The sequence below is a fragment of the Artibeus jamaicensis genome, unplaced genomic scaffold, assembly GCF_021234435.1.
Source record: "Artibeus jamaicensis isolate MK-2021 breed Jamaican fruit bat unplaced genomic scaffold, CSHL_Jam_final scaffold_2172, whole genome shotgun sequence".
Taxonomy (NCBI): Eukaryota; Metazoa; Chordata; class Mammalia; order Chiroptera; family Phyllostomidae; genus Artibeus; species Artibeus jamaicensis.
The window spans coordinates 2,181,025-2,195,581 of record NW_026522031.1 but is presented as its reverse complement, the minus strand read 5'-3'; the positions used below and the strand labels follow the sequence as shown (position 1 = coordinate 2,195,581).

At 41.8% G+C, this 14,557-nt stretch overlaps 1 protein-coding gene across 1 annotated transcript; it reads left to right on the top strand.

The window, feature by feature from the left end:
* Positions 1-4,887: 4,887 nt before the first annotated feature.
* On the top strand, positions 4,888-13,493 carry MRPS33 (mitochondrial ribosomal protein S33). Its single transcript, XM_037138895.2, has 3 exons — positions 4,888-4,977; positions 9,446-9,687; positions 13,061-13,493. Exons 2-3 carry the CDS (start codon positions 9,473-9,475, stop codon positions 13,164-13,166), a joined length of 321 nt encoding a protein of 106 aa, XP_036994790.1. The 5' UTR covers positions 4,888-4,977; positions 9,446-9,472; the 3' UTR covers positions 13,167-13,493.
* Positions 13,494-14,557: the final 1,064 nt, after the last annotated feature.

Sequence of the window (14,557 nt, the reverse complement as noted above, 5' to 3'; positions counted from 1 at the left end):
ACAGGATTATCAGCAGAGAGGTGGAGAGGGGGAATGGGGGAAAAGGTACAGGGAATAAGAAGCATTACTGGTAGGTACAAAGTAGACAGGGGGAGGTTAAGAATAGTATAGGAAATGGAGAAGCCAAAGATCTTATATGCATGACCCATGGACATGGACTAAATGGAGGAATTGCTGGAGGGAAGAGAGGTACTGAGTGGAGGGGGGCAAAGGGGTAAAATGGGGACAACTGTAATAGCGTAACCAATAAATACATCTTTTAAATGTGTTAATATATGTACTGTAGCTTGATGTATATTTTCTACATCATGTACCTCATAAGCTTAAATATTAAAAGCCACCAAGTTAAAATGATGCAGGAACTAACAGAATTAGTTTACTATTTTTATAATATTGTAAAACCAAGAATGAATCTATATATTTTTCTCCTTCCCTAATTTGTAATAGTAAAACAAATTAAATAAGTATTGTTTATGAATTTGAGGATGATAAAAGGCACAGTATTCCTTTATTAAGTATGTCTAGATGTGCACTTAACTTTGGTTTTCAGCTCTCAGGAATAACTAAATAAGAATCATATATAAAGCCCCAGCCAGGTGGCTCAGTTGATTGGAGGGTCATCCTGTACACCAAGAGGCTGTGGGTTCGATTCCAAGTCAGAGCACATGCCTAGGTTGCAGGTTCAATCTCCAGTCAGGGTGCATGTGGGAGACAACCAATTGATGTTTCTCTCTCTCTCCCCCCACCTTTCTCTCTCTCTAAAAATCAATGAAAATATCCTTGGGTGAGGTTTAAAAAAATCACATAAACTTTCTGTAATAGGCTGAATCAGTTGTTTTGAAATCATAATAAAAATTTTTCCTGTATAATTAATGAAGAATAAAAGTATGTTATTAAAATTGATTTGGTGTAAAATCAGACAGGATAACAAACAACAAAACTGCATGACTTACAACAACAAAGGCTCATTTCTAACCTAAGCTCCACGCACATTGTGGCTGGCAGAACAGAAACTGCTCCTCATAATCACACAGCGGCCTGGGCTGATAAACAATGGTCCTCTGAGCCAGAGGGGAAAGTGAGCTCTGAGTGTCATGTGGATGACGATGAGACTTCACTTCTGTTCATAAGTCATCGGCCAAAGAGACCCATGGCTTTACCCAGTCCCAAGATTGCCATAAAACGCTCTCCAACCTTACATCTGGAAAGGGGGAATAGGAAATATTTGTTCAATTATGTCAATAATTTTCACAACATGTATTTAACCTTTATTGACTAACATACCAAACTTAAAATGATGTATGACTGTTTGGTAGATTATTCCACTGCAATGTAAAAAATATGAACGTCTCTTAAAATAATCCATTTTTCATTTAAAATAATCGCTGTCACTAATATCTACTACCTCAGCTCTTCAAAGTTGCTTTTCTTTCCAGATAATGACACATCCTATGGATAAGTATTGAGAATAGCTGAAAAAATTCCTTATAGTTAAAATCATGAATAAAAATTAAGGGATCAATATTTTCTTCAGCGCTGGCTTTGCTCTGCTCTCACCAGACTCTGCAATGACAACGCACTTTTTAACCACAGAGGATGGAAGGCACGTGGTGATTAGAGGAAACCTACTATTCCTCTCACACTCACACTCACACAGTGTCTCTGAGTTCAGAAAATCACAACAAATATCCAATTACTGCATTTTTTTCTAAGATTAGAGACAGGGGAAGGGAAGGAGAAAGAGAGGGATAAAAACATCAATGTGTGGCCCTGGCTGGTGTAGCTCAGTGGATAGAGCATGGGCCTGTGAACCAAAGGATCACGGTTCGATTTCCAGATAGGGCACATGCCAGTTCCTGGCAGGGGACGCACAAGAGGCAACCATACATTGATATTTCTCTCCCTCTCTTCTTCCCTTACCATCTAAAGATAAACAAAATCTTTAAAAAAAAAAAGGTGTGGGGTGTGGTTGCTTCTTACATGCCCCCTGCAGCCCTCAACCCAGGCTTGTGCACTAGACTTGAACCAGCAGCCCTCGGCAGCCCTCTGATTCACAAACCACTGAGCTATGCCTGCTACATCAGGGCCAATTACATTTCTAACAGCCATACTTCACCCTTATCAGGAATGCATGTAAGACAGGAAAAGACAGGGAGTGTAAGAGCTTATAATGCCTTGACTGATTAATGAAGCTTCCCTTGAGTCTAAAGCATGTTGAACTGCCCCATTGTTCTTCACGCTGGATGAGGGATACAACTTTCTTTGGTAAAGTGAGAAAAGAACTAATGTAAATGCAGAAGTAGAAGGCAAGAACCCACCTGATTCTAGCGAAGAGTACTTATAGGGGATTTATAAATTAATTTACTTAGAGGAGTAAGTATCCATTTGCCCCTTGGACTATGCTACACAATAAGAACTTGAAGTTGAAGCAGGCTTCAGTTCTTGCTCTAATGGTAAGAAGTATGTGCCATACAATATGATGAATAATGAGACTGCTTACAGAGGAAGCTTTCTATTTTACCACAACTTAGAGTAAGAAGTATATTTTACATTATGGTCCAACACACACATACATATTATTTCATGAATATGTAATGCACTCTGATATTCCCTACTCTAATGACTTTTAATGCTCGTCGCAACCAAGTAAGTTGATTTCACAACCAACTAATGATTCATAGCTCACGATTTTAAAACAATGAGCTGTAGAAAATAGAAAAATGTAAGGCAATCCCTAATTATAATAAATGTCCTTTTAAAAGCCTTAGCTTGGCCCTGGCTGGTATGGCTCAGTTGGTTGGAGTGTCCCCCAGTATACCAAAAGGTTGTGAGCTTGATTTCCAGTCAGGGTACATGCCTAGATTGCAGGTTCAGTCCCAGTCAGCGTGCATAGGAGAGGCAGCCAATCAATGTTTCTCTCTCATATCAATGTTCCCTCATATCCCTCTCTCTAGCATCAGTGAGAATGTCCTAGGGTGAAGTTAAAAAAAAGAAAGAAAAAGAGCCTTAGCTTAGAGGTGCAAACAAGTACACCGAGGTCTAGAAGTCAACTAGAAGTCAGCATCCATAGGACATTAAGTTTTACTCTGTTATGTTACTCTGCCCACCCTAATATTCAGATTTTTCCATTGTTCAGTGGGTAACCAATTTCCAGACTGGAGTGAGGTGACCGCAAGTCAATGAAGCTTGGAAGAGCCAAAGAATTGATCCTGCCCCAGAGCCTCTGCAGGGAGCATGCTCTGTCAACACCTTGATTTTGACCCAGTGTTACTTTCCTTAAAGATTTTATTTATTTGCTTTTTAGAGAGGGGAAGAAAGGGAGAAAGAGGAAAGAAACATCAGTGTGCTGTTGCCTCTCACACGCCCCCAACCAGGGACCTTGGTTGCAACTGACGACACTTTGGTTCGCAGGCCAGCACTCAACCCACTGAGCCACACTAGCCAGGGCTTATTTCAAGCCAAAAAGTTTGTGGTATTTTGTTATAGCAGGCTCAGGAAACTAATATGAACCCCATTAACTTGAGTTAAAGAGGGCCACAGTGCAAAGTGCCCAGAGTACATAGCTACCTATAACTTTATAGCTTGCTATTTTTCAAGAAAGTATGGTTAAAAAAAAAAAAACTTTTTTAAGTGCTATGGTAGTGTAAAGTGTATAGAGATTCACAAACATACTAACACAAATAATAACTAGGTGAAAAGAGAAAAACCAAAGACATTTACAAAATAGAGCCAACAACAAAGTTTATGAAAATACACATATAATAGTTCTTGCCATGAGTCCACTGCAAATTTGGCTTTAAACTTTCTAACAAAGGAAGCCTCCTTGTTTACATGATTTGGTGGCCATTAAATAAAAGCAAGCCAACTTCACAGAAACACAAAAGAGAAGGTGAAATTTCTACCCAGAAGACTTTTGGGGGCAGAGCAATGCAAAATAAGATGAGGGGTATTCATTATACCATGTGTAAATACAACTGTAGTAAACTTTTTACACCAGACCCAAGTTTCTGTGGTTAATAGTATCTCATAGAATAACGACATGTCAGAACTTAACTTGATTAAAGCAAATTCTACAGATTGATGTCAAAACATAAAATTCTATAGAAGGAAAGTGCATGTCAATAAAATACATTTTAGGTATACGGCTCACTGCTGATTTGCCTTATTTCTCAGGTACATTTTAGAGTATTTACGAAAGGTCTTGAATAATAGAAAATAAGCGGTGTCCTCAAACTATCACACATCCAATAAATGTTTCATACAATGTCTGGGGATGTGGCTTGCTTGAGAGTAGACTAAGTATGGAAATAGTCAACCAGTTTCCACTCTCTGCCAAGTAGGGTCTGGGTAACTGCTGAGGAGTCATATAAATATCCCATCCGTGTCCCTAAAGAAGCATCCAGGCCGGCGCGGGAGAGGGACACGTAGGGCTCCAAATAGTGCCCCTAAGCCAGCAAAGGGGCATCATTAACGGTTTCCTGCAGATGATACTAATCGCCTATTGGAGGATGAGTGACGGGCCCGAAGGAAAGGTGTATGGCACCCCACGTGGTTCAGAACACTGCTCAGCCCCTAGAATCTAGGAGTGCCCTAGAATACGTCAAGGCCAGGGTGGATAAAAAGGAGAAAGAAAACACCCAGAAAGAGTTAGAAGGAAAATAAGAAAGTGCATTTTATCCTCCACTAGGCGCACACACAAACACTGCTTGAAAGGACTGTGGGGCAGCTGTGTAGCTCAGCAAACCTTACAAAATCTTATACGGCTCCCAAACCACCATCTCTTCAGTCCTCCTCACAGCCGGAGGCGCCAGCCTTACTGCGCTGTAGCATAGTACTTCCGGGTCTTCCAGTAGAGCCCCTCTAGCCCCCAAGCGTTCGTTTCTCCACTGCTCTCCGCCGCCAAAGGCGAGACCGGGAGCCGGGTTAGGGGCGGGCCTTCCGGGAAAAGGGCGCCTGGGGGAAGCAGGTCACCACTAGGTAAGCTGTCTGTTTCTCTTGTGGGGGTCTGCGGTGAGATGTGAGCGATGGCTGTAGAGGTCCCGCGGGCGTGCACAACCTTGTAGGGTCGCCGAAAACAGGACGAGTCTATTTCATTAGTAAGCAGCTTGGAGGTTTCGCAGGTATCATACAATCAACTTGGCCTTTTCCTGCGTAAATTGGGGGATTTTCCAAGCGAGGGACACTATCGTAGTTGTCACTGTCTTCCTGTTTAGGAACTTTCCAGCCTCAGTTTTTGTGCTCACCAGAGGGCTTGTTGCGCATGCAGCTTCGTGTGGGGCATGCAGATTAATTTTGTTACCGGTTTAAGAAAAATATAATAAAGTGATAATTAACATCCTCTAAACACCCTGCTGATTCATTGTCAGATGACTTGACCCTAATCCTTCCATCACTGTCGGCACGATCCATTCAGTTGAGGGGTTTGGGATGTTCTTATTGAACTGAATAAAGCAGATATTTATTCAGAGCTATTCATGCCTCTATACGACCCAGTAAAATAATCGGTACCGGGCTTTAAAAATAGTCAAGCATTGTGTTTAGATTGTTTTCCTGTGAAACGCGTGTGTACAGTGTGCGTGAGTTCCTTGAGGCCTGGCGATTATTAGGGCAGGCGCAGTGCCAGGAGTTTTGACATATCAGCCTCACGATGCAGGAGGTAGTGTAACTGCCCTCAAGGACTAAATGAGAAAACGGAGGCAAAGAATATAATACTACTACTTACTACAGACCCCACATGGCCATTAAAGAGCAGAGGCAGAATCCCAACCACATTTTCACAACTGAAGTTGGTGTGCCCCTCCCACCACTGGTCTTGGAGAACCGAGAAAGCTCTCTCCCCAGCAGGTTGCACACACACCCACGCTCACATTTCAGCGTGCAATTTTAAAGGTCCGTTGGTTTCACCATGCTGGATGTCCAGGTGACGAACTCCTGCGCTTTTCAAAGGGAAAAAAAGGCAAACAATCTAAAGCCAATATTGAAATAAACAATAAACCTGACCTTTTAAGTGCTTCAGACCTATCAGAAAGATCCAAGAAACTTGCCCTTTTAGGCCAAGGTAAAAACATGGGCATTTTCTTGTGTGCACTTAATATGTTTAATTTGTTTTTGCTTAGCATTTTCAACTACAGTACATTTTTCTTCATGACACTGGGGTTTTTTTTTTAGTTCACATTGAAAGAAAAGTGATTTAATTGTACCCATTAGAATGGCTTCATGTGAATTAAAGTCTAATGTATATGTAAATTATTTGCCTTTTACTTTCCTGCCTTTAACAGGGTTCTCATATTATTTTAAAGATAACATTGAAAGAATCTGTAAAAAGGCCTACAAGGGTCCTTAAAAGTCCTAAGTAAAGCTTTTGAACTTTCTTAAAAAATTTAAAGCTAGTGCCCTGGCTGATGTAGCTCAGTGGATTGAGCACGGGCCTGTAAAGCAAAGGGTTGCTGGTTCGATTCCCAGTCAGAGCACATGCCTGGGTTGTAGGCCAGGTCCCCAGTAGGGGACACATGAGAGGCAGCCACACATTGATGTTTCTCTCCCTCTCTTTCTCCCTCCCTTCCCCTCTCTCTAAAAATAAATAAATAAAATATTCTTTTTAAAAGTGCACAATTCTTAAAAAATTTTTTTAATCTAGTAAAAAAAACTGGCAGTTTGCCAGACTTAGCACCAGTATTTATGGACAGCAGAACTTTTGCTTTTTTAGCCTATACGAAAAAAAAAAAACATCAAGCTCCTATGCCATTCTTAATCAGACACATGTACTGTGTAGGAGGAGACTACAGAGCAGTAACTGGTAATTATTATAAGCATTTTCAGTTTCCCTCCATTTATCACGTGGTTCTTTGTTTCTACTACATTCCCTTTCTCTATTGTAAAAGTTTTAAGTCTTGGATTTTGTGATATAACCATGTTCCAGCAGTGGGTTCTAATGAGACCTCATGATTTATGAGCTATATGTCCCAGTAATGTGCTACATTCTAAAGTAGTCATGAACATAGCATCCTGTGATGGCTTCAGTGACCACTCTGAATAAGTCCCTTCCTCCTTGTTATCTGTCACGTTACCAAGCTGCGGGTCCCCTCCACCATTCCTCTGGCTGGCACTCTCTGTAAGTAAGGATATTATCCCATAGGGGTACAGGTCTCACTTCATGGAGTCTCTCTCTTTTGCATTATTAAATAAGGACAGGAATAAACAAATCTGTCTAATAGAATGTAAGCACCAACTTACCAACAGATTTAGATTTTTTTTAAGGTGAATGCCGTTTACTGGGTGCCATGGCTTTACTTATTTCTCACAGTAGTCCTGTGAGCTTTGCTTTCCTAAAAGGAAACTCAGACTGAGAGAGAATAGGTTCCAGATAACCTAGCTAATGGTTCCTAGGCCACCTTACAAATAACTGATGGTGAAAACAGCATGCAATTGCCACAAAAATCTATTTTCATGTCATAACAGTAATTAAGCAGAAGAAAGTTGATTAAGAAACAGTTATTTTTTTTCCTCTGATGTTTGCAAAAACAGCTTTAAAGGGGGAAGCAGAGAAAAGATAAAGCATGCAAAGAAACTTTGTAACTCTGAAGGCAACCACTAGACATTTTTTAGGCCTTTGGAGGTTTAAAGCACTGATTTGTTAACTACTTTCATTTATACATTAAACCAGCAATTTTCAACCTTTTTATCTTGGTACACATGAAGTAATTAAAGCTCTGTAGCACACCAAAAAAATACATTTTTGCCAGTCTGACAAAAAATAGGTATAATTTTGATTCATTTACACCACATGCTTATTGTTGTGTTGGCTGTTGTCATTTTTTTATTTGACCATCTAAAGGAAAATATGGCAGTGCCCCTGACTAAACAGTCAGGTATTGCATGTTTTAAAAATTCTTGCAGCGTACCAGTTGAAAATTGCTGCCCTAAACAATTAATGACTTTTTTCCTCATTGATTAAAACAGAACCCCAACCCATCCCCATCCACATTATGGAGCAAGTGTTGGGAGTGAAGTGAGTCTGGGAACCTGGCTCACTGAAAGGAAAAGGGAAAAAGAAAGAGCAACACTTGCACCCAGGCAGGTTTTGGGGGAAGGGGGAAGGCAGAGATCTTGGATCTGACAGTTCTCCCACTGCTGGCCTTCAGGTGGCACTGTTGGCCCAGGATTGCTTGGTTGGTTTCAGAATGGGAAGTGGTTTGAGACAGTTCAGAAGTTGCTTTGAAGCCAGCCTCTGCTCTTTGAATGGATCTTAGCATGGACATGAAATATTCCTTAATTAAAACACTGGTTCATGTTCTGTTTGGTTTTTTCATGCATGAGCTATTTTGAAATTTACTTGCCATCATTCCTGTTTAGGAGGGGTTTTGTATATTTCTCCCACTGGTTTTTCAAGAGAGGTTTATGACTTTTTTCTGTCTGGAGATCTGTGCCTTTTTAGTCTCAACTGAACTGAACTATCATCCCCCAGATGGTCTCTTAGCAGATTCTCATCTCACTATGTACAAAAATGTCATGTAACTTAGCATATTCTTTCAGTAGTCACCCCTACATTTTAACTGGAATGGAATGTTATTCTATCAGCAACATTCTTGACTTTTATGTATAACCTACATAGTTTTTGATATATAGTCGCTGTAATTTCTGTATATTACAGATATCATTTATATACCTATTTCAACATTCTGCACCTCTGAAGAAAAATTACTGTTTTCAGCTAATAAGATCTTAGCTAGTTTGCAGTAAAGTAAAATATATGAGATGGAAGATAAGACAAGTAACATCACAGTTCATAAGTGCCCTCTATTCAGGAATAAGATGAATCTTTTGAGCTCTTCATTTTATTTCCATAAGACAACTGTCTGTTTGTTTTTCCCAAATGGCTCTCAGTCTCTAGGCGGAATTCAGTCCAGCAACCTAGAGGCTAAATGACCTCATCACTCATTAGCAGTTCTCAGCCATCTGGAGCCCTTGAGGAGATCTGTGTTCAAAGGGCTGATAATAAAGACAACAGCATAATTATTTCTCTGCCATGATTAAACCTTTAGATGGCAAGCAGTCAGCATATTTATTCTGCAGACTGCTTAGGTGGGTGTTTTCTGAAGGAATAATAACGCTAGGGCAGGAAAACTTGTTTCTCTACCCTAATGTAGCCTACAAGTAGGTAAACTGACCATCAGTAAATAACCTATTGAATCACAAAATAGTTCACTGTAAAAAGGGCAGTAGAGCAAAGGAGCAATAGTGAACACCAAATGTAAAAATTGAAAATTTAAAACATGGGAAGGAAAATAGCCACTTGTTCTGTGGATATTTCTCAACTCCAGGGTGTGTCCTGCCAACAACATGAATGGATCTGCATGTGATTTGCTGCATTTTGGTTTTTTAAGGTGTTCATTCGGTAACCTGGGTATTTCCTACAATAACCTGGTTGTCTTCTCATTTCCCACAGGGACTCCTGCTCCTTGGTGCCCCAGAAATGTCATCGCTTTCAGAATACGCCTTGCGCATGTCTCGTCTGAGTGCCCGGCTGTTTGGGGAGGTTGCCAGGCCTACTGATTCTAAATCCATGAAGGTGGTGAAACTGTTTAGTGAGCAGCCTTTGGCCAAGAGGAAGGAGACTTATGACTGGTACCCAAATCACAACACTTACTTCGCACTCATGGGGATACTGCGTTTTTATGGCCTCTACAGGTAATGACACAAACAAACAAACAAGAGCAACCTATAAGACATTTTTGTAGTAGATCAGAGAAAGAAAAAAAATAGCCTTTCTATCTTTATAGTTCCGTAGATCTTATAATAATGCCCAGGTAGTTCAAAAGGTACAGTTTGAGGGTAAAGGCTTTCAAAATATCTATAATCAGCATACCAAAAATAAAAGGAAAGTGCACTTATTGGAAGACATTTTAATTATGACTATAATGTGACTTAACACTGACTAGGTACTGAGCTGCAGAGAGATGTTTAATCAGCGCGAGTACTCTGAGCAGACCCAGAGGAAGCTGGTCTAAACACTGAGCGGGCTTCTGTCGGCCAGATGAAGAGAGTCCCTGCGCGGCGGCCCATTTGCCTCCTAGCTGGCGTGGGGGAGCCGCCTTTCTTTCCTGCTGGCAGTTTCGTTGGAGTTCTTACTGCCTTCCGCCCTCTTCTGGATTTTTAGTTGGCACCCCTTTTGATATACCAACATGGCCTAAGGAAGCTGCAGTTCACTGTTAAGAATAATGTGTATTGAGACTAGAATAGAACAATGTGTAATACTAAGAATAGTAGACTCTTTCCACCATGCAAATGTATGCTTGAGTATGTATAGGAGGTGGGAGCTTAGGACTATATACAACTCTGGAAAAAATAGAGCAAATAATTATATGATCATTTTCTTTTAAAAAAGAAAAAAAAGCCCTGGCTGGTGTAGCTCAGTGGATTGAGTGCAGGCCTGCGAACTAATAGATCGCGGTTCGATTCCCAGTCAGGGCACATGCCTGGGCTGCAGGCCAGTTCCCGGCAGGGGACTCACGAGGGGCAACCATACATTGATACTTCTCTCCCTCTCTCCCTTCCCCTCTAAAGATAAATGAATAAAATCTTAAAAAAAAAAAAAAAAGAAAGAAAGTCTTACCTAACAAACTAATACATGGACATCACAAAAGAATTCAAATAGTACATATTTGTTTAAAATTAAAATGCCTACTTTTAAAACTTAATATGTTTTTTATTGGACTTCACTTAGGGCAACAAAACAAAAATTAATTCGGGACTGTTCACTCTAGTATAATAAAATTACGAGTTCATCCCAGATGGCTGAAGATTGGCCCATTCATTTATCCAATGGGTATTTTTTTAAGTACCTGCCATATGTGGGCACTTAACATGGGCACAGGGGAGCAGCAGGGAACAAAATAGGATAGATTTTCTTAGTTAATATATTATTAGAGATTATAATCCCTGACACATTTTCAATTTTTGGAATATGGGCTCTTGCCATTTGTCTGGGCTCAGAAGATACAAAATTAATTTTATTATGCCCAAAAGAAAATATCACTGGAAGGCAGATCTCCTCAGTAGGAAATTATAACCCATAACAGAGTCACATTCAGCTATTTTAATGTACCTGTTTGCTGCCACTTTGTTTTTGTTTGGGGGAAAAAAGCCTTGATTGTCTTTGGGGACGGGGAAAAAACACTTCAGTGGTCCACGGGAAAGCACAGTTATTTTCATGTATTTAGTTATCAGGCAAACGGTACCTTGAAGGCCAGGCCTGCTGTGGCATCGGCAGGATGAAACTAGACAACCTCCAACGAAGAAACTCTCAGTCACTCCGAGACCTGCTGGGGGAGGGAGGCACAGGCGCTCAGACATAGTGCAGCACGTACTTGGGCCACTTCGTCAACAGTGACAAAGATCCCTGACTTTGGAGCTTTCTTTCTGGCTGGAAGTAGATGGAAATGAGGGAGAGAGGGTGCTCGAAGGGGGGAAATAGTAACTTATGGGGTATGTTACAAAGTTGGATATCCATGGGAAGAAAAGTAGTAGAGCCGGCTGGGCAGGGTCAGGGACCCTGGCAGGCACTCAGTCACAGGGAGCGCACGGGTCACAGCATTAAACAGGACTGTCGGGGCTCGACTCATTGAGAAGGTGAAGATGGCGAGTGAGCCCAGGAGGACCTGAGGAAGAGCTCTCAAGGCAGGGGCAAGAGCACAGCAAAGGCCCTGAGGCCACCGTGCACCTGGTATGTCCCAGGAGCAGCACGGTGGTGGGACTCCAGGCAGATGTGAAGGGCTCTAAGGACCACAGGAGGACTCTGGCTTTTGCTCTGGGTGAAATGGGGGCCCTTTGCAGGGTTCTGAACGGGGGGGGGGGGGGGGGGGTAACATGATGTGACTTATATTTTAGAAGAGTTACTCTGGCCACTCTGTCGAGAACAGATTATTTGAGGCAATCATAGCTAATCTCAACAAGGTCTGTTGTACCCATCATGTCCCTGGACAGAAACAGCATACCTATAAAACCACTCTTTGAAAACAGCCTAGGGACTTAAAAATTGGCCAGCAAACCCCACTCTCACATTCAGTGCACATGCCAGTATTGTCCAAGCTTTACAAATGAAGAGATGAAGATTCATAGACAGAGGGTCACTTATCTAAGGTCACACAGCTACTAAATGGTAGAGCTGTGATTTGAACTCAGGTTCAAATGGGTTTCAGAGCTCACATACTTAAATATCAGCCCTGGCTGGTGTGGCTCAGTGGATTGGGTGCCACCCTGCAAACTAAATGGTCACCAGTCAGATTCCTAGTCAGGGCACGTGCCTGGGTTGCAGGCCAGGTCCCCAGTAGGGGATTCTCGACAGGCAACGCACACATTGATGTTTCTCTTCCCTCGCTTTCTCCCTCCCTTCCCCTCTCTAAAAAGAAATAAAGTCTTTAAAAAATAAAATCAAATAAATACCACACTGTTCTCTAGGTATTTGATGTTAGAATGCAGACATTTTTACGCACTCTAGGCAGGCTTCCTCTTACACCCATCCACGTGTCCCATGGTCCTGGCGGCCCTGATCCCCAGAGTACCCGCCTTTTGATCTGGCTTCCACCTGCCCTTCCCCTGCAGCTTTCTGGTGTGAATTATCTGCTGCCATTAAGGAGGCTTTCGCCACACCATTCCCCCTTGTCGCAGGTGTTACTTCCTAGAGATTTGAGGGTCTCCATGCAGCTACTGAAGTTTTTACCCAGTTTCTGCCCCTCTCAGTGTTTTGTCTTAGTGTTATAGGGAAATTTGGGGTCATCATTAGTGTCATGTCACAGTTACATAGGTGTACGTGGCTGGCCTAGGAATTAACTGCTATTTGTGACGTTGTTTCTGTGAGGGAGAACTGTGACTTAGAAATGAACTTTTGGAATACATGACAACTGTTTGTTGGGGACTCCCTGTCCTTTCTGCTCACCAAGCTGAGCATATGCTTTGTAGAAGTCAAGGATTAATGATCAGAACCACCTAAGGAAACAGTGCTGCATTGGTGAACTTTTGCAGTCTTTAAAAATACTGGCTAATTTTCTCTTTCTCCATTCAGAGATGAGCATCAGGACTTCAAGGATGAGCAGCTGCGTCTGAAGAAGCTTCGTGGAAAGGGGAAACCAAGGAAAGGAGAAGGGAAACGAGCAACAAAGAAGAAGTAGCATCGGTCACAGAAAGGAAACTTCCTCCTTGACGACTGAGAGCAGGAAAAAGAGTGTTTATTGTCTTCCCCCACGTGGGGAGTGTAAGCTTGTATCTGGAGGAACACAGTCCTCTCCACACTGAAATCTGACCCAGTTAAACTGCGACTGATTTCTTGAACACATTCTAATTCTGCAAAATTATTTTGGCTTTGGTTTTGTAATCTGAGGTTTGCTTCATTCCCTAAGAAAAAAGTGCATAAATTATTGTTGAATGGCTTGTTCGGGGTGAGAGTGGGATGTTGGGGAAGTGGAAGGGAAACATTAAACAAGCACCCTGTAGTCTCATTACTCCCTCTTGCTTCCCCCGCATTACCAGCCCCGGAGTCTTTCATCTCTGGCTGTTCAGCCACTGTCTCCGGCCACCAAGCTCACAAAGTTTACCTGCCTCTCCACCTACTCCTTTGAGAATATCTAGTCAGATAAATATGTGGAGTAAAAGGCTGTACCTGGTAAGAGTATTGAGTACCTGTTGTACACAGGTACTGGGATCCTGGTAATACAGTGATTAGCAAGAGAAATGGTCCCTACCTAGTAGGACTTTCAGTACTGTGGGAGAGACTAATACTAACTAATTACATAAATACATTGCATTAAGTGCTACAAAGGAAAAATCCAGACTTCTAGGAGAGGGTGGATGGATTGATCCAGGGAGACAACAAGAGGTCCGGACCTCAGCGGGGAGTCTAAAGGCCTCCCTGAAGAGATGATACTTAAGCAGGCTCTGAAGGATGAATAAGTGAGGCATGGAGAACACCGGTAGGGGTGTCCAACTTTTTGGTGTCTCGGCCCCACTGGAAGAAGAGTTGTCTGGGCCACACAGTAAATACATTGCAACACATAATCACACACAAAAAATCTCATCATGTTTTAAATAAATGTACAATTTTGTATTGGGCTGCATTCGTAGCCATCCTGAGCTGCATGTAGCCTGCGGGCCACAGTTTGGACACCCTTGAACCTAAGGTAAGAAGTCCTGTTCAAGGAATTGAAAAAAGACCACTAACTAGTACTAGTTGGTCACAAGGAAATAGAGGCCAGATCATGAGCCTTCTGCAAGTTCTGTGAAAAAGCCTGGACTTACCCAGAGATCCGAGTGTGTGAGATGTTTTTTTCTCTGAGATGACTGTTGTATACATTGAGTAGCTAGCTGCTCAGTTTATTGTATTCTAGCAAGGAAACTGATGAGGCCGTGAGAGCTTCTCTGATTGTTTTCCCAAGAGTTGCTCTGAAGAGCAACTCTAGTAAATTTTTCTTTAAGTATGGTCAAAAAATTTACCATCTTAACCATTTAACCCCTGTTTCTGCCTCTCAGAAGAAAGCACAGTGAACAGGCAAGAAAATATGTAGCA

What these genes read in the sequence shown, in the direction of transcription:
- MRPS33 (XM_037138895.2), top strand. Translation starts at nt 9,473, where the DNA reads ATGTCATCGCTTTCAGAATACGCCTTGCGCATGTCTCGTCTGAGTGCC. An exon ending in CGTTTTTATGGCCTCTACAG is followed by an intron (nt 9,688 to 13,060) that starts GTAATGACACAA and finishes TTCTCCATTCAG; the next exon opens with AGATGAGCATCAGGACTTCA.